Raw genomic sequence first — 22,044 nt, 5'->3', positions numbered from 1 at the left:
AAATTAAGTGTCTGACATTCTTTTTATTTTATGAATAAAATCAGTAAGTCACATTTTTGATGGCAAAATGATAGGCTTTTTAAACATCAAGGCAGAAAAAATTAAGAGATGCATTTTTTTTTGCAGACATCCATTAACTTAATAAAGAGCTACAGTAAAAAATAAACAGCTACAGTAGCTACTAAAGAGTCTTTGGGATTCATAAAAGTTTGTAGCTAGAAGGAAAAGAGAGGCAGAGCCTCTGATACAAAAGACAAATCACATCACTTTGTCCTTCCACCACTAGCAGCCTAAAAACTCACAGTGCAAAGATTTTACCTCAGAAGAGAGAGAGACATACTACTCTATGACTGACTCTTCAAAAGCTCTATTCATCAGAATGAATCATCTATTAATTCAGCAGTCTAAATACTGATACAAAATTAATGATAAAAAACAAACAAACAATAAACAAAAATACAGTTGCCCCAACCATTGCTCTGGAAGGGAACAATGTGAATACACCTGACTAGGTTTGAACAGAAATAGGTTGCTGATTCATAAGAGCTGTAGATTTGAAAAAGAAAAAGTATGTAATTATATGCAGTAAATTTTGCACAAGGAATAAATAACCTCTGAGCTCGCCCTGTCTTCAAACATCTGCATGCTCACTTATGGAATACGATAACATTTACCATGATTCAATGACATGGCTGAAAACCTTCAGTTAATTCAGTGAAAGTGCTGAAGCTAAACAAAAACTCCAACTCTGACTGTTATTGCAGGAGTTGGTGTATAACGGAGAATTCAGAAAACACTTTCATCTTTATCTTCATCAGATGGAGGGTAATGTTTGGGTCTTTAATTATCTTATAGCTTATTGTTGATCTTCCCAGCTGAGTGATATTTGTGAGCTGCTGTTCCTGATATTATAAGTATGTTGTTCTTGGGTCGCTGATCTGTTGCTGGTGTGTTTGAGGTGTTCAGTTGGTGCAGGTGTTGATGTTCTTGCCGTCAGCTGCATCGTCCACCAGAGACAGATGGTAGTCCGTGGCGAGAGTGAAATGAGAAATGCATCCCACTAAACCTCGCATGTACTGCCTGTTAGTGTGCAACGCAATCTCCTTCATCCCACCTGGAGAGACAGAGCGAAACTTTCAAATCAAGCTTGAAATCAAAATCACCACCAGAACTAGACAAATATCCACACACACACTGCTGTTCAGAAGATTTTTTTATTATTATGTTTTTGAAAGAGTCTCTTATTGCTCAACAAAGCTTAATTTATGAAATATTATTGCAATTTAAAAGAAGTCTTTTCTATTCTAATATATTTTAAGATTTTACTTCAGTGATGCAAAGCTGAATTTTCAGCATCATTACTCCAGTCTTCAGTGTCACATGATCCTTCAGAAATCATTCTAATATGCTGATTTGATACTCAAGAATCATTTATGATTATTAACAATGTTTAAAACAGCTGCTTTATATTTTTGTGGAAATCTTGATACAGGTTTGCAGGATTCTTTAGAAAGTTTGAAAGAACAGCATTTATTTGAAATTAGAAATATTTTGTAACATTATAACTGTCTGTACTGTCACTTTTGATTAATTTAACGCATCCTTTCTGAATAAAATTATTAATTTCTTTCAATATAATTTATTTGTCCGGTAGTGTAATTAAATTTTTTTTTTTTTTTTTTACAATATTACATGAACATCTATTGCCATTATTATCTGCATAATTAAAGTCACCATGAAATCAAAATGGAAAACTCTTGTATTTTATGGAATATTGCAGTATTTATTATAAATGATGTATCTGTGCTCATCACTAGTTTTTTATAACTCTTGTTCCTAAATAATCTTTAATCAAAACATATTCCCCTTCCTCTCACAGTATCATCTCTTCTCTTCTCTGATGATGCGTTCACTGGCGTGAGGGTGGAGCAACCTGTCACTCACATGAGATCCACCAATAGCAAACCACAACCATCCAATCAATTCCCCATGACAATATCAAGTCTTTTCTTGTTTGAGAATCCGTTTCACTCATATATACATCACAATAGGGAAGAAAACACAATAACAACTTCCTTTTCATGCAGACTTTTTTTTATCTATATCATTACAATTAGCTTGTGTTGCTTCTTACCAATGTAAAGGTCACCGTTGATGTTCAGCTGTCTCATCTTACCCGGAGATCTGCCCGTTTTAGCTCCGTAATCATCGACAGTTAGTTTACCAGACTGGCCATCCCTTCAAACAGAGACAAACATGAAGGCTTGTTAAAACTCTGTAAAGCTACAGCCCTTTTAAATGGTGCAAATTCCCTCAAATTCATCTACATATGACAGTCTATGAAGAAAGACATGCTTGACATGATTTGATGCAGTTGATGCACGTGTCTGACCTGACAGCCTTCACTCTGTGCCATTTCCCATCACTAAATGTGCCATTAATGACCACAGTGGCGGCTCCACTACCGAGATTATAACTGTAGGGAGAATAACACATGTTAGGGTGATGCTTTTGATCCTCTATTGTAAATTGTCTGCATAAATGCATGAATGTAAATCTCACGACTTTAAGCGTGTGGGTGCATGCAGACGCGAGCGGACATGACTTTATACCTGAAAATGAGCGCTCCGTCTTGAAGGCCGAGAGACAGGTAGTCACTGTTGGCTCTCATTGGACTCTCCCCCCGCCATAGTAAAAGACCGTCTTTGGACGTGCTCTTAAAACGCATGAACATGTTTGTTCTGGAACCTGATATCCTGCAGAGACATGCAACATTATATTAGGATGCATGTATGCACAGAACCTTCATACTGAGAATATAATGTGAAAGCAAAAAACCTTTTGAGGATATCTCTGTTGTCATATGTCAGATAGCTGCGTCCAGTGAACTGAGGGATCTCTATTGATTCAGTAACAGCTGATACAACAAAAGTAAAAGAGTGCAGAGTTATTTAACGTCCACTAGATGGCAGCACACATCATGAATTCACTAAAGCCATTCTTGTTACTCAGCAAACAAATGAGAGACATTCTGCCATAAGCACTTACTGTTTAAGCAATAATTCCCACATTCTGCACAGTGAGAGCACAAAACAGAATAAAAGAAGCTTAAGAAAGGGTTTGAAGTTTTATGGAAGAAGTCTGCAAAGAATATCAATGCAACGTCTCAGTCTAAAGCCAAACGCAAAATGCAGTCTGTATACTACAGAAGGAAAGGGTTCAGTTAGTGCTCAATCCTTCTCTTGGAGATCTGCCTTCAAGCTGAGTTTAATGTCAAACCTGTACTAATAATATAATGTGAAATCGTATGCAGGGTTCCCACGCCTTGGTTAACTTCAAATTCAAGGACCTTTCAAGGACTTTCCAGGTCCAATTCCCTCAAATTCAAGGAGGTAATGTGGGGACACATTTGTTGTGTCCAACAACAAACGCTGAGGTACCATCGTAGTAGTTTTGTGAGCGTGCGTGTGAACGCCATGGCAACGTTCAACACAAAGTACCTCACGCGGGTAACACTTAATGTAACGCGTAAATGCGCGTAACTAACGTAAATCAAGCAAGCTAGTGTGCATAGGCCACGAAGTGTTGGTGAAATAACACATTAGTGGCCCGGAGGGAATAATATGGGATTTTTTCCAGAAAACTTCTTGCACAAAATAAGTTCAAGCACTTTCAAGGAGCTGTATCTATGTGTGTTTATTTTCAAAAACTTTCCAGGGCCTTGAAATTTATTTATTTTTTAGATTTCAAGTATTTCAAGGACCCGTGGGAACCCTGAGTATATTCAATGGTAAGTAGTCTGGCATTGTTTTCAGTTATTCTCATACAGTTATTTGCATTTTTTTAATCTGATTTTGTATTAAAAAAAGCCTGATGAAATAATTAGCCATTATAGGAGCATATACAGTATGCTTTAGAGTTGTGTGTGTGTGTGTGTGTGTGTGTGTTTTCTCACCTTTCTGACAGTGTTTCCCATCATACCCAAGCGCACAGTCGCAGTCGTATCCGTCCCACTTGGGTCTGCATGTTCCCCCATTAGCACACGGGTTCTCCACACATGGGTGAGCTGCGTTCAACACGTTCACCCCAAAAGCCTGACCTGGATTCAGCTCTATACTGCGGTCATTCAGAGAGATCTGGGTCAGGAGGAAAGACTGAAAATTATTTTACCATTTTAAGATGAAATCTGCACATGGATCACACACACAAGTAGGATTAAAGGGTTAGTTGCCCTAAAAATGAAAATTCCGTCATCATTTACTCGTTCCAAACCCGTAAGACTTTCGTTCATCTTCAGAACACAAATGAAGATTTTCTTGATGAAATATGAGAGCTTTCTGTCCCTCAATTGACAATTACCACATTGACGCTTCAAAAAGTTCCTAAAGAGATCATAAAACTAATCCATATGAATTGAGCGGTTTAGTCCAAGTTTTCTGAAGAGACTCGATCACTTAATATGCTGAACAGATTGAATTTAGGCTTTTGTTCACATGTAAACATTGATCAGCGACCATGAAAAGACGCTTAACAGCACTTGCTTGACGTACAAGAACAAACCTCATTGGTTCTTGCTGAAGCTCAAACATGATGCGTAACATGAGAATGAACCTACATGCTGAAACAAACATGCTCGAGCTTCCGTTTACCACAACTGATGTGTGAGTTGATGAATGTTTATATGCGAATAAAAGCCTAAATTCAATCTGTTCATCATATAAAGCGGAATGACATGAGAGTGAGTAAATGATGACAGAATTTTCACTTTTGGGTGAACCATCCCTTTAAAGCTCCTGTGATGCAGCTTAAATTTTAATTGCAGCATTGAAGACTAACTACACATCTTCGGTCTCATATTGAATTAACTGCAGTTGTATTTAAAGGAACACGCCGACTTTTGGGGACTTTGGCTTATTCACCGTATCCCCCAGAGTTAGATAAGTCCATACATACCCTTCTCATCTCCATGCGTGCCGTAACTCTGTCTGACGCAACCACCGCTAGCCTAGCTTAGCACAAAGACTGGAGGTAAACGGCTCCAGCTAGCATACTGCTCCCAATAAGTGACAAAATAACACCAACATTTTCCTATTTACATGTTGTGATTTGTATAGTCACAGTGTGTACAAATAATAATGTCACATGAGACACAGCCATCTTCTAACCGTATACATATGGGAACTATATTCTCAGAAGGCGAAGCACTGCTACTTGGGCAGAGTGTTTTATTGGGAGCAGTATGCTAGCTGGAGCTGTTTACCTCCAGTCTTTGTGCGAAGCTAGGCTAGCGGTGAGTGCGTCAGACAGAGTTACGGCACGCATGGAGATGAGAAGGGTATGTATGGACTTATCTAACTCTGGGGGATACGGTGAATAAGCTAAAGTCCCAAAAAGTCAGCGTGTTCCTTTAAGCTACTTAAAAATCATGATTATTTGTTAACGTTGTTATGTGGTTGTCAGGGGGCTTTGGGTGTTTGTAGTATCTTTAACCAGTATCTACTGTCTAAACTAGTACCTTCTGAACCGTTCCACTGAAGGGTCTCAGGACGCCAGCGCTCGTCTTAGTAATATCATAATTAGGAACTCCTCCAATATAAAGAGGAGAACTACACTTTATCTGTGTAAATGCACCCTGAGAAAGAGAAGAGAGAGGAAGATTATTATTATTATTACAATATATACCTAACCCATAACCTAAGAAAGCATTCAGATCCCTTGCATGATACATTTATTTCTGATAGAATAGATTTTGTTGTCATTATCTGATGCACAATAGCCCACACAACATGACAAGTGTTAAAAGGTTTTCAGGCTGTCATTAAAGCAATAAATAAAATAATATACAAAAATGAAGTCCAGTTCCAAATGTGTATATTGGAACTAAATGTGTAAAGGTATATGAATATATTCATTTTAAATCTAAATACACTACCTAAAAGTAAAGTAAGATTGTTTTTAAATTAGAGCAAGGACACGTTCAATTGATCAAAAGTGACCAGTTACAAAAGATTTCTATTTCAAATAAATGCTGTTCTTTTGAACTTTCTATTCATCAAAGAATCATGTGGAATTTTTTTTTTATAACAGTTTCTAAAAAATATATTTTAAAATGTCAAAATATATTTTAAAAAAATATATATCACCCACAGCACAACTGTTTTCAACATCGCTAATAATCAGAAATGTTTCTTGAGCAGCAAATCATCATATTAGAATGATTTCTGAAGGATCATGTGACACTGAAGACTGGAGTAATGATGCTGAAAATTCAGCTTTGATCACAGGAATAAATTACATTTAAAATATATTCATATAGAAAACAGTTATTTCAAATTGTGATCATATTTCACAATATTACTGTACAATGTTACTGTATTTTTGATCAAATAAATGCTGCTTTGGTAAACATATGAGACTTTTATCCCAAAAAAATGTAACGTACCAACCCCAAACTTTTAAATGATAGTGTATATGATTAAAAATAATATCAAGATCTCTTCACCTCTGCCATGCCTTCCACCGGTCTCTGGTTGTCTACCTGCAGAATGCCATTTTTTGCTGTTCGAGACACACGCAACTCATGCCACACATCCAAAGTGACAGCCTCTTCACTCCTGTCAACAGAAGCAAAAATATAGTTTCTGGTCCTACACAATATTTGACACCTGTGGATTCACAGTCATCTACTAAAACGGAAAAAGGACTCAAATGTTTAGCATTTCCACTGTATACTCGGACCTGATAACACTGGCACCCGAGCCGCAGTCGAAGCGAAACTCCACATATCCGCCCACCAGACTGACTGACAGGAAATCCCGGCTGGCGGCATCATCCGTGTAGAGGAGCGTGCCGTCGGGATTGGTCGGCTGGAAGGTCACCTCAAACTCCATGAAGGACAGGTAGTTGTGGGAGGGCTGAGGCCAGGGGGCGCTGGCGTACGAGAACATGCTCTCGTTAAACTGGGGCAGAGACAACAGGAAACCTGGAACCATTGAGAAATATGAAGTCAGGTCAGTGGCTGCATCCAAAATCGCATACTTCCATACTATATAGTAGGTGAAAAACAGTATGTGACAAAAGTAGTGTGTCTGAAAATCACAGTACTCATAAAAGAGTCGGCAAAAAGTACCCGGATGACCTTCTACTTCCGGTGAGATTCTGAAGTTTGCATATGATGGACACTTTACTATCCCATGAGGCCACGGGAGAGGATTTGTGAATGGCAGTGAAGTGACGTAACGGACGCTGTTGGTCACATGATAATGACAGCATGGCGAATGTAGTACGTCCAGATTACATTCATACTATACGACTTCATACTATATAGAACATACTTTTTTAGCAGTCGTGAAGTAATTACTTATTCAAAATAAGTACCTACTCAAGAGAGTATGGGATTTCTGACACAGCCAGTGTGATCGGTCGCAGTTGGTGGATAAAAATGGCATTTGCGGTTGATATTTATGATCTGACATTTCTGATAAACGATATTTATAATATTGCAAAATTCATTTTGAAACCTGAAATTGTAATTGTACAATTGCTTCTTCCTCATTTGTTAATATGCAGATTTATCTACGTAAATAAGCTTATTATTCTGTGCAGTTACAATTGTATTTATTATTTATTGCTACTACATTTGTCATGGTTCCTGAATGTGAACTTCATGTCACTGTATGTCAAATACATTTATGGTTTTGCAATGTAGTGTTTTTGTTTCTTCTCTTGTGAAAAAGAAGTGTGGTTAGTTGTATTGAATGTGCACTATAAATCCTAAAATCATGTTTTTTGGAGAGAGAAAAAATATTTGCAGATAGAGTACATTTTAATGACCATTTCTTAACACACTTAAAAAGTGCACTTACGTTTTAAATCATTATGTTTCAATCTTTAGTCGTGCTTTAAAGTACACTAAAGTACACAAGATGACTAACATACTAAAGCACATGTAAAGTACTTGATTATAATTTTAACTTTAGTGTTTTTTTGATATTACATTTAAAGTAAATATATTTTAAATTGCAACTTCATCATTACATATGTAAAACTGCAAATATATCTAAATGCATGACATACATGTTTCAATAGAAATTACATTAGTATATTTTAGTTACCATAAATGCTTGTCAGTACATTTGGCAGTACACTAACCATATTTCAAAGACAACAGAAGTAATTATGAAATTACTTATAAAGATGTACTTAAGCGGGTCAAAAATGCACTCTGAAGTTTAGATAACTGCATTTAATATAAATTTAAGCTATAATACATTTTAATTTAATTATAAGCAACATGCAATTAAGTGTCCAATACTATAACATTAGGTTCGCATTTAAAGGTATAGTGGAGGATCTTTCCGAATTTTAGATAAGACCCGCCCTCTCCACTTTTTGAATAAGTTTGATTGATTCACCAGAATGATTGACAGTTAGGAGGACCAATAGTATAGGTGATCCACCTGGAAGTAAAAAATCCTCCGCTATACCTTTAAGTATATTCTTTAAAAAATATATTATTTCCGTGATAAGCACTCTTTTTAAAAGTATGCAGAAATGTGTTACTTTTTTCACAAGGATTCCCCAGCACACAGGAGGGAAGAGACATTAAAAACCACTTGACTTGACTTAGTATATAGAAATTATAAATGTGAGTGGTGCTTGTTTCTGCCACAAAGCAAGTGTGTGTGCGTGTGTGTGTGTGTGAGAGAGAGTGTGTGTGAGGGTGACTCACTCTCCTCACAGAGGAAGCCCTTATAGCCCAGAGGGCACAGGCAGATGAAGCCATCCGCTCGGTTGGCAAAGCAGATTCCTCCATTAGCACAGGTGACCTTCTCACACACACTGTTGCTGCACTCGCCTGAAACACACAGAAGAGAGGAAGATGCTTTGAACGCACATACAGTGATCCCTAAAAGTATGTGGACATTTAAACATGTCTATATATCATTGCATTAGATCACTACACTACAGATAAAGTTTGGGATTTATAATTTATAAATTACAAAAATAATTTAAACAAATTATTTTATATAATTTTAATAATAATAAAAAAAAAGTCTCCGCAAGGGTGTGTTTATTTGATCAAAAATACAGTAAAAGCATTATTGTAGTGAAATATTATTACAATTTAAAATAACTTTATATATTTTAAAATGTAATTTATTCCAGTGATGCATTCTTGTAACTTTTGATTCATTTAATGCATCCTTGCTGAATAAACGTATTATTATTATTATTAATATTTTTATCTTACCGACCACAAACTTTTGAACCTCCTGAGATGAGATTTTAAGCTGGTAAACGCATAAAATCTTTTTAAGTGTTTTATTTTGATTGCTATTATTTTAAAAATTATGTATTTTAATTTCACATTTATGATTAATTGATAGCTTTTCATCAACTCAAAATAGCAAAGCAAGTGATATTTATTCCAAAGAAAAATAAACAAGCACACTTTAAACAAAACATTTGAGAAAAAGAAGAAACTTATAGTTATTCTCAAACTAACCAATGTCTGCTCCGCTCAGTGCATTCCCTTTAGGCCAGGGTCGGATGTCAGTGGCTTTGCTGTTGACCGTCAGACTCTGCATGCAGCCCTGAAACCCACGATTGGTCCCCACCGCCCTCACCAGCCAATAGCCATTCGGAGCTCCACCCAAAAACAATGGCGTGCGGAATGTTATTTTAGTGTACTGACCCTGAGAAAGAGAGAGAGAGACAAAGAAAAGAGGTTGTTAGATACATTTTATAGTCCTGGGGCCAGTTGCATAAACACAGCCATTATGTTAAGACAGCATCTTAAGATCTAGTATGACCCACTAGCAGTTAGTGAAGGGGTAACCAGTCGTACTTTTTGGCATCAAATTAGGCCAGTCTACGTTTTTATGTAACTGAGGTTATGAACAGTCTTAAGGAATTTTTTTTTTATGTCTAACTTGTAAGACTAACAACCAGGCCCTGGATGCTGATTGGTCAATGCAGTGTATGACACAAAACCAACTGTGTGTGAATATCACAGTATGCTGCAATTTGTGTATTAAAGGAGAACTCCGGTCAATTTTAACATTGAGCTCATTTTTTTGTACATTTGGAGTGCTGTCAGTACAGAGAACAACGACAAAAATCGGTGTTGCCTACACCGAGTTATCCTCTTTTTAAAATTTGCACCCTGTTGACTTCAATGGGGCAAGATTTAAACCTGCTTTTTGCCTCTTAACATCCTTGATGTGTCATTACAAGTGCACAGGTCATGTGAGTGATTCCTTCGGAGTGAAGTAATCGATTGTCGAGTTCACGCGCATAGATCACGCGCGTGAACTCGACAATCGATTACTGTGGACTTCGACCGAAAACAGGATGTAAATACAGGTATGTGCGCTGGCTGAATTAACATCATTTTTTATATATTTCTTTCACATCTACTGCAGTCAGATTCACCCGCGTTCACTCCGAAGGAATCACTCACATGACCTGTGCACTTGTAATGACACATCAAGGATGTTAAGAGGCTAAAAGCAGGTTTAAAACTTGCCCCACTGAAGTCAACAGGGTGCAAATTTTAAAACGAGGATAACACGGTGTAGGCAACACCGATTTTTGTCGTTGTTCTGTGTACTGACAGCACTCCAAATGTACAAAAAAATGAGCTCAATGTTAAAATTGACTGGAGTTCTCCTTTAAGGCATGCGTACCTGAGAACGGCCTGATACCGGAGTGTCGTTATCTAATCGTAACCAGCCATTCATGCCGTCTCTAAATATTGTGACAGTGTGCCACCGACCAATCACAATGGAGCTGTCACTCACGATCTGCGCCGCCCCCGTACCGCAGTTAAACCTGTGCACATGATAGTCAAGATCAATTAGGCCTACTAATAATCAATGTAAATTCAGAGAATTAAAAAAATTAAGAAATGAATCAAGACTCAATAGCAGAAGTGTACTTTGCACTTGCAAGGAAGCAAAAAAAATGATAGTTTTAGCTTAATATTAATAGATGAATAGATATAAGTGGAAAGAACAAATAGTGTCAGAACAGCAAACAAACAATCACAATCCAGTATGCAAATATTAATATGAGTGTGAATGTATGTATTGTAATAGTTATTAAGGTCTTTTCAAAGTATAATCTTACTTTTTTTAAAGTATGAAGTACAGTTATATCAAATACAGAGCACATCTAAGGTGCAAAATAGCTACAAAACAAAGCTTGGGTGAAATCTGCATGAACTGAAAAGTAACATCAGAAAAATTGTGGAGATTAAAGTGTTTGCAAGAACCATAATTAAGACTCAAATTAAACTGGAGATACCTGTAGTGTAGTTTCCGCCGTACGAGGGCCAGAGAAGTGAAATCTCCTCGACCATGTTCATTCTCTCCACAGTACAACAGCAGTCCATCCTCAGCCTCGGCCTGAGAGGTCAAAGCAGCGATTCATAAGAGTCCGGTCTCACAAACCTCTCAAACGCTTCAAAGTTTGCCTTTATGTGTGATTATTATACCTTAAACTCCAGGCTGATCTGGAAGCTCTGGTACGAGTTTTTAAGGGGTTCAAACGTCATGTGAGAATAGCCATAGAACTTCGGGAAATTTACCATCAGACCTGTAGAACACAGACATGTGGTTACATTAGTTTTGAAAACTTTTTGCATATACACACCCTTGTGTTATATTACTTGGGAGTCTATAGAGCCAAACACTGTGACTGAAGGTCATGGAAAATGATTTCTTTCAGTCCATTTGGAGAAGCTTTCTGGCCCGGTATCTTCTTCTGTGACGGAGTTGGGATTACAGAGCGTTTCATCTCTTGGGCACAAATCCCATAGTTCATTGCTGCCATGTTGATGTGCAGTCACATTCACAGAGCTACAACATGACCCTTAGCACAAACACTAATAAACCAAAACTGAAGGTCATCTAAACTACTGTTCAAAAGTTTGGGGTCGGTAATATTGTGAAATATTATTCAAATTTAGATGACTGTTTTGTATTTAAGTATATTGTAAAATGTAATTTATTTCTGTGATCAAAGCTGAATTTTCAGCATTACTCCAGTCTTCAGTGTCACGTGATCCTTCAGAAATCATTCTAATACGCTGATTTGCTGCTCAAGAAACATTTCTTATTATTATCAATGTTGAAACCTGTCATGGTGCGTAATATTTTTGTGCACAAATCCTTTTTTTCCCATTATTCTTTGATGAATAGAAAGTTCAAAAGAGCAGCAATTATTTGAAATGTCTTTTGTAAAATTGTACGTCTTTACTTTTGATCAACTAAATGTACCCTTGCTGAAAAAATAAATACTGACTCCAGCCAAACTTTTGCTAGAGCTACAAATAAAGGGTCAGAAAATACACTTTTACCAGATATAAATATTTAATTTCGACCATCTTTCTCCACTAAGAATATGGACTAAAAGAAAGACAGACCACAACAGAAGTACAACAAAATGCCCTTAAGCTGTTAAGGGCATTTTGTTGTACTTCACAATCAAGACTCAATAGCAATCACACATATACATATATCTTCATATATATATATATATACATACAGTATATATATATATATATATATATATATATATATGAAGAATTTGTTCCCATGACTTATTAATTATTTCCCTCATTTTAGTAAATGGTGACCAAGTTGAACTAATTTGTTTCCTCGTTTTGATATAACTAAAACTTGTTTGTCCGCATGTCATGTCAGGGCTCCATATAGTGTAAGTTTGGAACTAATGTAAAGCATAAGCGCTCCCCCTAGAGGCTGAAGGAATATGTGTTATGTATGTCTACTAGGCTTTTATTACCTAAGATGATGTTACTTTTGACACTCAAAATTAGTTCAGCTCCTAGAATAGTGAGGTTTCAAGAAATGGCAATTTTCAGCAAAACTTGTATATATTGCATTTAAACATATTGAAACTGGTATGCAATACCGTGAGAGATTTAGAACAATGAAGCAATATCTAGTCTGTGGAGTCGACTTGTTTTAAAAATGCTATTGAGCTCGCTCTGAAAAGGTTAGCCAGAAAGAGAAATCCCAGGGGAATATACAACAGCACATGCAAACCTCCATTCTCAAAGATTACACACTCCCAACAGACCTCGGAGAAGACAAGAGAGAGACAGATGGAGGAAACAATCAAATGAAAAAGGAAAAGAGACAAATTCTTCAAGCATCTGAGAGAGCGTTAATCAAACTTTTGGAGAAATGTGTTGGTTAGTTTGGGGTTGCTTCAACCCATGGACAAAAAACAAACAAAAAACGCAGCAACAGCGTAAGTAGCCCAATTCCACAGGAAAACTGCAGACTTGGCAACACTGGGCATAGTTCACACTTGTTTAGCCAGTCAGCAAAACACTGGGTCCTTCTCAATACTCAAATTGATGCTTCCTCGTTTCCTCGTACTCAGCCATCTTGAAGGACATCTCAATTCTCTAATTGCACCACGAGGAACGAGGAAGCTTCCCGAAGAGTCATGAGCGAGGATACACAGGTGTTTCCTTCCCTTGATCCTAAGGGGGTGGAGCTAAGACGCGAGGAAAGAGAAGAAAGGAAACGAGGATGTGCAAATAAGAAATTAGAAGCACCCTCTGTCTGCATGGTAAATGTTGCACATTTAGGTTTGCAGACATGTCCTTAGAGGGCAGGGTGTTGGTGAGAGGACGTGGTCTCATTCAATAACACCATTTAAAGGGACAGTTCACCCAAAAATGAAAACTCTGTCATCATTTACACACCCTCAAGTCATTCTAAACCTGTTTGACTTTCAAAAGTCAAGATATTTTGAAGAACATTGGGAACCAAAAAATATTGGAGCCCATTGACTTCAATAGTCCACTTCAAAAAATTCTCACAATATGTTCTTTTATATTACACAGAATAAAGAAACAAACAGTTCTGGAACAAGATGAGGGTTACTGCAACAAAACAAAACAAAACAAATTAAGGCTAAATAGAAATATTTAACAAAAAATAATAATAATGAAAATGACAAAAGCCCCAAACTAAATGACTAAACCTTAAACTAAAATGAAAACCTGAAAATATAAAAATAAAAGCTATTCAAAATATTAATAATACAAGAGTTATATATAATTTAATATAATAATATATATATATATATATATGAAGACAAAATCCTCTAAAAGTCACCTATGTCAAAAATTAGATCAAATACTTTCACTTCAAACTCACTAAATCCCAGTCTCAGCCCATTCAGAAATGTTGGTACTTAAGTAGAAACCTATATGTAGGACCCTGATAAAAATGTTAATATTAAAGAAAAACGTTAGACGGATTTAGAGGCTTTTGCATATATATATATATATATATATAACTACATGCTAATTTCTATAGGTGGCACTGCACACATTATGCCTATACATTTCTTTGAATATCTTTGAAATTTGAATATTTCTTTGAAAATTAATCTCAATTCTTCTTCTTTACATTCAATATCAAATTGCAATTCTGCATCCTGTTTTATACCTCAATTCACATTCTGGAATTTAATTAGAATTTAAAAAATATGCGTAATTCACTTTTTAACCCCATGTTCCAAAACCTGGACTAAATTGTTACAGCTGTTATTTTAGTATCACTGATATACTATTATAGTTTCTTTTTAAATATTTTGAATTGGATTTTTCTCATCAAGTCTGGTGGAAGTTAGCAAAACGGTAAAATCCCTTACAGCTCAATTTTTGTGTTGTGATTGAAGCCCCGCCCACAGTGAAATCGTATTAGTAATCTAACAAAACTATATCATCAAATATGTACTGAACATATTCACTCTGAAACAGACAGAACTAACTAACCTTCTGAGCAGAGGTCCCCCTGGCGACCGAGGTTGCAGTGACATCGAGAGCCGCCGGTATCGTAATCATTGATGCAGAAGCTGTCAAGAGGGCAGACCGTCTCGTCACATGACACGTCGTAGACCCGGGCTCTTTCCCCTTTCCACGGTGTCATTGACGGACTGGGAGATGGCACCGCAGGAGAAGGCGTAGTAGGACCGCCGCCTGTCAGTATAATGGGTGTGGTGGTTGTCCTGGGGGCGGAGCTAGCGACCGTTGTCATGGTTATAGTTGTTGTTGATGTGATATTTTGGGAAGCAGGTGTACGCATCCTAAAAATAACATTTCCGTTACCGGGTGTCCCGACGCGGGAGCGTAGCTGAGACCGCCTGCCGCCTTTTTTACTGTTAGGAAATTTAATCTGCAAAAAACACATAGATGAATGCCAGAAAGATTAATAACAGCACATTCTGAGTGACAAGATGTTGTCTATTGTGTATACAGTTGTATTTATAGAAAAAGTGTATTATAGTTTTGCCTCTTCCAATGTGTTTTAGGTTTCTTTAAAGGGGTCATGAACAGCATTTTTTGTTTTATTTTATAATGTTTCCTGAGGTGCACTGATTTTTACATCAAAAATGGTTATAATTTAGAAATAAAAGGCCATTTTCTACCCTGATTTTAGCCTCTGATTTGAACGCTCTGTTTGAATGGGCATGTCTGCTGTGAGACTTCAGTGCAAACACCCACTGCTGTGATTGACATATTTGTATATGAAATAATTATTACACATGAAACTCTCTCGAAAATCTGTTTAGTATATAAATGCAGTGATCTCGTCGATTATTGCACTCTCACGAATGCTTTCATCGTAACTAACAGTGCAAACATGATGTAAATAAGAGATTCATTGTGCAGTGTAGACAGCGTCATTGATTATAACGGGAGTTTTGGCGAGAGTCTAGAACTCAGTCACTGATAAACTTGCGCTGTGATTGACAGCTCCAGCGATTATAAAGGGAGTGTTCTTTGATTGCTTTCTGTAGGCCTACATAACTTTAAATAACATTATTTTCATGCTACTAAGAGAAACAATGTGAAGTTGACAGTTTAGTCACTGGCTTGATTTACTAATGCATAAACGGCAATAAACGATTTTGAGACAAAGAACGTCTGACTGTACATGAATCATTATATATCAGAAATCACTGGTCACAGATCAGGCATTAGAATTAACACAGCTGCTTACATGTTGTGTCATTAATGTCGGGTCCATATCTTACAGTAAAAGTCTGTTTGCAAAGCCTGCGCCGAAATTGCGACTGATTTACACAAAGAATCCACAGTGAAATGTACAGAACAAACTAATAATGCTCTACTGAGACATTCCCCCATTCCTAGCATTAGGATCCTTTGGAAGGTAATGTTATTTTTAGTCCAGTGATCCTGATCCTCTCTTCTCTCCTTCTCATCTAACGAATGTGCCAGTGGGCGGGGCCAAAGACGCAATGATGTAGAAGTAGGCGTTGATTTTCTTCTGCAAAAGGTATAGTGTGACGAAATCTGAAACGAGTCATCTTGGGACTTTGGTTTCAATAAAAGCTGTTTTTGGACTAATGAGGAAGTTTTGAATTCTGAAACTTGCGTGATGTTTTTATTGTACAGTGACCTCTAACATGTCAAGATATCAATGTCAATTTGATTTCTAAATTAATGACCCCATTAAAATCACAAAAGATCGCTCACCTCCTCAACGAAGACGTCATAATCTGAGTCATCGATTTCAAACCCGTCCTCATCTTTCCTGTCAGAGTTTGAGATGTAGACGTCAGAGTCTCCACTGCCTACATCCATTGAACCTGTTTTTAAAGCAGGGGATCGTAAACTTCTGTCATTTGACCTCATAAATACAGTTAGCAGGGGAAAAAATCATCATGATTTCATGCACCGAACTCATCTGACTTTCAGAAACAGAAGGTTTCTAAAGCTTGTTCATGTTGCACACAATTCTGATCTGTTAGTGGGGCTCGCAAAGCATCACTATTACTATCTCACTTGCTTATTATCATAAAAGATTCTGTAAAAACAGTGCGTAACTCATCTTGCCATATTTGCCGTAGACCCATGAATGAGGTGTTGTGTGCCTTATTGCGGAGAGGTGTGCTATGACTTTTAAAGCGATCGGGTGTACGATGTTTGCACAACGGGTGAAAAAAATCAGGCAGAAAATCCCACAGACTTAACATTGGACAGAACTTTGGGACATCATATCTGGCAACCATTTACAGCACATGAGTAACCACCCCATAGACTTCCACTGAAAAAAGGGGAGAGGGATATCAACGGCCCTGTTTACACCTGGTATTAAGATGCGTTTTGGTCGATCGGATCAGAAGTAGATGAGGGAGACACATTCCCGTTTACACCTGCTGTTTTAATCTGTCTCTTTTGTCCACTTTCAAACACTTCTGTCCTGATTTCTTCAAGGGGAGAGTCTATGGGTGGGTAAATGTATGGGTTTTTTCAGATCTTTCAATCTAATGGATTAAATAAGCTTGCACAATTTACATATGAATGCACTTGGAGATGAAGGAAAAGGGAAAGGGTTAAAAGGCATGCCCAATTCAGTTCTGAATGGCGCACAACCCTAAAAGTTACATGTGAGGTGCTCTTAATCCAGTTGTTTTTGAGTGAATCCAATTGGTTGGAATCCGACGCCAACCGAACTATGACAAAGGTCTCTTGACACTGTGTAGCTGAATGAGTTGCTGTGATCTGATGTGATTGGACTGTAAATGTGTGTGTGGGGGTCTATGCTCTTAATCTGTCTGCTGGAGGGTTGGGGGGCGGGTAACTATAGCTGTAAGCCTCCTCCAAGTGTGTTTGTGTGACATTGAGGAGGGTCTTCCCCAAAATGAACAAGCTTTAAGATGCTTAATTTAATTAGTCTGGTCTTTCCAGCCAGCATGCACAAAACAAAACCTCCTTAAATCTGTGAGGAGCATCCAAACTCTAACTAGTACACTATGAAACATGCAAACCACACATAAGTAGTCATTAAGACCCTTTTATTCACTGTACACATATTATAGGGACAAATCAAGGGCACAATGGCTACGGTGCACAGCAGCAACCTCACGGTCACGTCCAGTGCTGTAACTTACCGAGTGTGCGCACAGGGTTATTAATGGCACTGGGAGGACTGATCCCATGTGCGTTTACGGCTCTGATGACAAACTGGTACTCCGTGTCAGGGATCAGACCCTTGAGCACCATAGAGTTCGACTCTACTGGCTCTCTGATGTACGTCCACTCAGTGTCCATCTCCGGCCTGAAACACACACACACACACACACACACACACACACATTACCAAACCATCATCCTGCTTTCTTTGATCATGCAGAGAATTAGAGTATAGTTGTATTCTGTAAGCTTTTAACTATAAAACACTAATTTTTTTTTGTTTGTTTTTTACATTTTCTGACGAAACTGTGAGAGTTGCTTGTGCAAAATTCGCAATGATGATGCTAGGGTTTTGCAAGGACGTGGATTGGGACCACAGTACCACAAGCATTTCCACAGTAATTAACATTGTAAATCTTTAAAAATCTTTAAAAACCTAAAAAATGTCTAAACATTTTTTTTAAAGTACATTTATAATACTATACTTTCTTACCTTGGCATTAAATTACAGAAAACTGGTTAACGTTGCTGCATATGTGTTTCTAATACGATGGCTGAGACAAATTTGACATCTTTCTCTCTTCTGAACAATGTAATCAATCAATCAATGCTTTTTCCTATTTGGAACGTCATAGAGATCTATGGTGGATTGTTTTCTGATGCTATTGAGATAAATGGGAAAGCAAAAATGACATTTGTTGTAGTTTCTGTGCACCACTATAGAAGTTGATCAAACCATGACAACTTCCACTTCTGCTATATTACCCAGATTATGTGAAAGGTTGTTAATCTGAGAATCAGACAGTCTCTAGTGGGGGGTCTCTCCTAATCTGCTGGAGGCCACTGTTCTATTGAATCATGCTGCATAATTATCAATGAGTATTAAAAACATGCCGATTTCAAACCCAAATGCACATAATGTGTACACCTGGACACGCTCCACTGGATATATTTAGTATTGCAGTTTTTTTTTCATGATCTTAAAAATAACCTGTACATAATCTGTACATATAATGTGCAATGGAACAGAACAGAGAAACATTTTTAAAGGTTTAACTAATTTTAACTCGACACATTCTTAAAAAGCAGCACTCACTGACACACTGTTAAATGGATCACTATGGATGTATGCCATTGAAAAGCTTATGTTCCATGTTGAAAGTTTGTTAATTTGTATTATATACAAATAGTATGTAATGGTTTATGTTAAAATGCTTGAAATTTGTTCATAAATATACTATAAATAAGAATAAATATGAATCATGTCAACAAATGTATGAATGTCTTTAAAAACGGTTATTTTCATATATAATTTCATATATATTTTCATATATGTGTGTATATATAATGTTTTCTGATATTAATTTTAATAATTATATTTATATTAATAATAATAAATATAAATCAGTATACATTTTAAGGTACTTCTGCTGCATCACAAGTTTATGATTTTTTTAAAGAAGCATCCAAGGATGCACCTCATGAAGTTGATGAATGCCTTTAAAGGGATAGTTCACACAATTTTTTTAATTCTGTCATCATTTACTCAAGTTCTCTAGTTTCTTTCTTCTGTTGAACACAAAAGAAGACATTTTGAAGAATGCCGGTAATCAAACAGTTGACTGTAGCCATCAACTTCCATAGTATAAATTTTCCTACTATGGAAGTCAATGATAGGAACTGTTTTTATGACTTATTTATTTTTCTGAATTGTAATAATAAAGAATCGGTCGGTCAGTTCTCAGGAACTCATACACACATTAGAGCAGGCCGTTGTGTCCTGCGGCTCAGAGTTTGATGTGTGTGTGGTCATGCAGACTGTGTGTTGAACTGGCCTGAATGGGTTAGTTGTGTTCTAGAACAGTAACGACCACAGAAATGCATTAGTTGCATGAGTCATCTGGACAGGGTAAAGATCACACGCAGAAACATCAGTCAGTCTAGTTTTAATAGATGCACAGAAGACTTTCGGGGAATGCATTCTTTGAAAGAAGATGAATGAAGATGAACAGAATTTTATTTTGTCCGTGAAGTCGACTGAAAATGTTTTTCACATAAAAAAGCTGCTATTGTACAAATCTTGAGTTTTTCTGTTTCTTTTCTGTTTCTATCTGCACCACCAGTCTGTCTATCCATCCATCCATATCTACGTCTGTCTATCCATCCATCTATCTATCCACACCGGCCGTCTGTCCATCCATCCATCCATATCTACGTCTGTCTATCCATCCATCCATCCATCCATCCATCCATCCATCCATCTATCTATCTATCCACACCGGCCGTCTGTCCATCCATCCATCCATATCTACGTCTCTCTATCCATCCATCCATCCATCTATCTATCCACACCGGCCGTCTGTCCATCCATCCATCCATCCATCCATCCATATCTACGTCTGTCTATCCATCCATCCATCCATCTATCTATCCACACCGGCCGTCTGTCCATCCATCCATCCATCCATCTCTATGTCTATCTATCTATATCTATCCACACCGGCCATCTGTCCATCCATCCATCTCTACGTCTATCTATCTATCTATCTATCTATCTATCTATCTATCTGCACCGGCCGTCTGTCCGTCCATCCATCCATCCATCTCTATGTCTATCTATCTATCTATCTATCTATCTATCTATCTATCTATCTATCTATCTATCTATCTATCTATCTATCTATCTATCTATCTATCTATCTATCTATCTATCTGCACCGGCCGTCTGTCCGTCCATCCATCCATCCATCTCTATGTCTATCTATCTATCTATCTATCTATCTATCTATCTATCTATCTATCTATCTATCTATCTATCTATCTATCTATCTATCTATCTATCTATCTATCTATCTATCTATCTATCTATCTATCTGCACCGGCCGTCTGTCCGTCCATCCATCCATCCATCTCTATGTCTATCTATCTATCTATCTATCTATCTGCACCGGCCGTCTGTCCGTCCATCCATCCATCCATCTCTATGTCTATCTATCTATCTATCTATCTATCTATCTATCTATCTATCTATCTATCTATCTATCTATCTATCTATCTATCTATCTATCTATCTATCTATCTATCTATCTATCTATCTATCTGCACCGGCCGTCTGTCCGTCCATCCATCCATCTCTATGTCTATCTATCTATCTATCTATCTATCTATCTATCTATCTGCACCGGCCGTCTGTCCGTCCATCCATCCATCCATCTCTATGTCTATCTATCTATCTATCTATCTATCTATCTATCTGCACCGGCCGTCTGTCCGTCCATCCATCCATCCATCCATCCATCCATCCATCCATCCATCCATCCATCTATCTATCTATCTATCTATCTATCTATCTATCTATCTATCTATCTATCTGCACCGGCCGTCTGTCCGTCCATCCATCCATCCATCTCTATGTCTATCTATCTATCTATCTATCTATCTGCACCGGCCGTCTGTCCGTCCATCCATCCATCCATCCATCCATGGATCTATCTATCTATCTATCTATCTATCTATCTATCTATCTATCTATCTATCTATCTATCTATCTATCTATCTATCTATCTATCTATCTATCTATCTATCTATCTATCTATCTGCACGACCATCTGTCCGTCCATCCATCCATCTCATCGTCCGTCTATCCATCCATCCATCCATCTATCAATTACCTGATATAAGCCACCAGGAAGTATAGCACAGGTGCACTTCCTTCACTTTCTCCATGTTGCCACGACAGGGCCAGTTCTGTGTCCGACACGGCGACCACTTTAGGCTGGGTAGGAGGTGTAGGAGGCATGCACTTTTCTACAATTTAAGAGAAAAATATAATGAAAGTTGATTCATTCTGTTAGCTAAATTCATGCTGATCAAAATGCATGTTTAGTGATTAGTCTGCTCACCGTGAGAGCCAGTGCTGATGTCCCGGGGCATGCTGGGTCTGCCCTCCCCTGCCCAGCCGTACGCACCCACACTGACACGGTACTGCGTGGCCACCTTCAGCTTCCCGATCACCACATCCTAACAGAACACACACACACACGGGAACAGCTTGC

The 22,044-nt window shown here is 37.6% G+C and overlaps 1 protein-coding gene across 2 annotated transcripts in view; it reads right to left on the bottom strand.

Annotated features, from left to right (window-relative positions):
- egflam (EGF-like, fibronectin type III and laminin G domains) overlaps positions 1–22,044 on the bottom strand; it is a 36,845-nt gene continuing 14,801 nt past the window's right edge. The window contains exons 6-25 of one of the 2 annotated variants that reach the window (XM_084414405.1): positions 21,892–22,009; positions 21,661–21,796; positions 17,968–18,134; positions 16,550–16,662; positions 14,825–15,224; positions 11,501–11,601; positions 11,311–11,411; positions 10,692–10,836; positions 9,509–9,698; positions 8,732–8,857; positions 6,739–6,982; positions 6,503–6,614; positions 5,516–5,632; positions 3,956–4,136; positions 3,049–3,072; positions 2,839–2,917; positions 2,613–2,756; positions 2,393–2,476; positions 2,135–2,238; positions 1–1,114 (exon numbers count right to left, since the gene is read on the bottom strand). In XM_084414405.1, the coding sequence (XP_084270531.1) occupies positions 963–1,114; positions 2,135–2,238; positions 2,393–2,476; positions 2,613–2,756; positions 2,839–2,917; positions 3,049–3,072; positions 3,956–4,136; positions 5,516–5,632; positions 6,503–6,614; positions 6,739–6,982; positions 8,732–8,857; positions 9,509–9,698; positions 10,692–10,836; positions 11,311–11,411; positions 11,501–11,601; positions 14,825–15,224; positions 16,550–16,662; positions 17,968–18,134; positions 21,661–21,796; positions 21,892–22,009 (2,838 nt within the window). In that variant the 3' untranslated portion in view covers positions 1–962. The remainder of the gene's footprint in view (positions 1,115–2,134; positions 2,239–2,392; positions 2,477–2,612; positions 2,757–2,838; positions 2,918–3,048; positions 3,073–3,955; positions 4,137–5,515; positions 5,633–6,502; positions 6,615–6,738; positions 6,983–8,731; positions 8,858–9,508; positions 9,699–10,691; positions 10,837–11,310; positions 11,412–11,500; positions 11,602–14,824; positions 15,225–16,549; positions 16,663–17,967; positions 18,135–21,660; positions 21,797–21,891; positions 22,010–22,044) is intronic. The other variant, XM_084414406.1, reaches the window with a different exon arrangement.

Source organism: Rutilus rutilus, assembly GCF_951802725.1.
Source record: "Rutilus rutilus genome assembly, chromosome: 7".
Lineage (NCBI taxonomy): Eukaryota > Metazoa > Chordata > Actinopteri > Cypriniformes > Leuciscidae > Rutilus > Rutilus rutilus.
The sequence above is the reverse complement of the archived record's forward strand: the minus strand, read 5'-3'. Positions and strand labels throughout refer to the sequence as shown.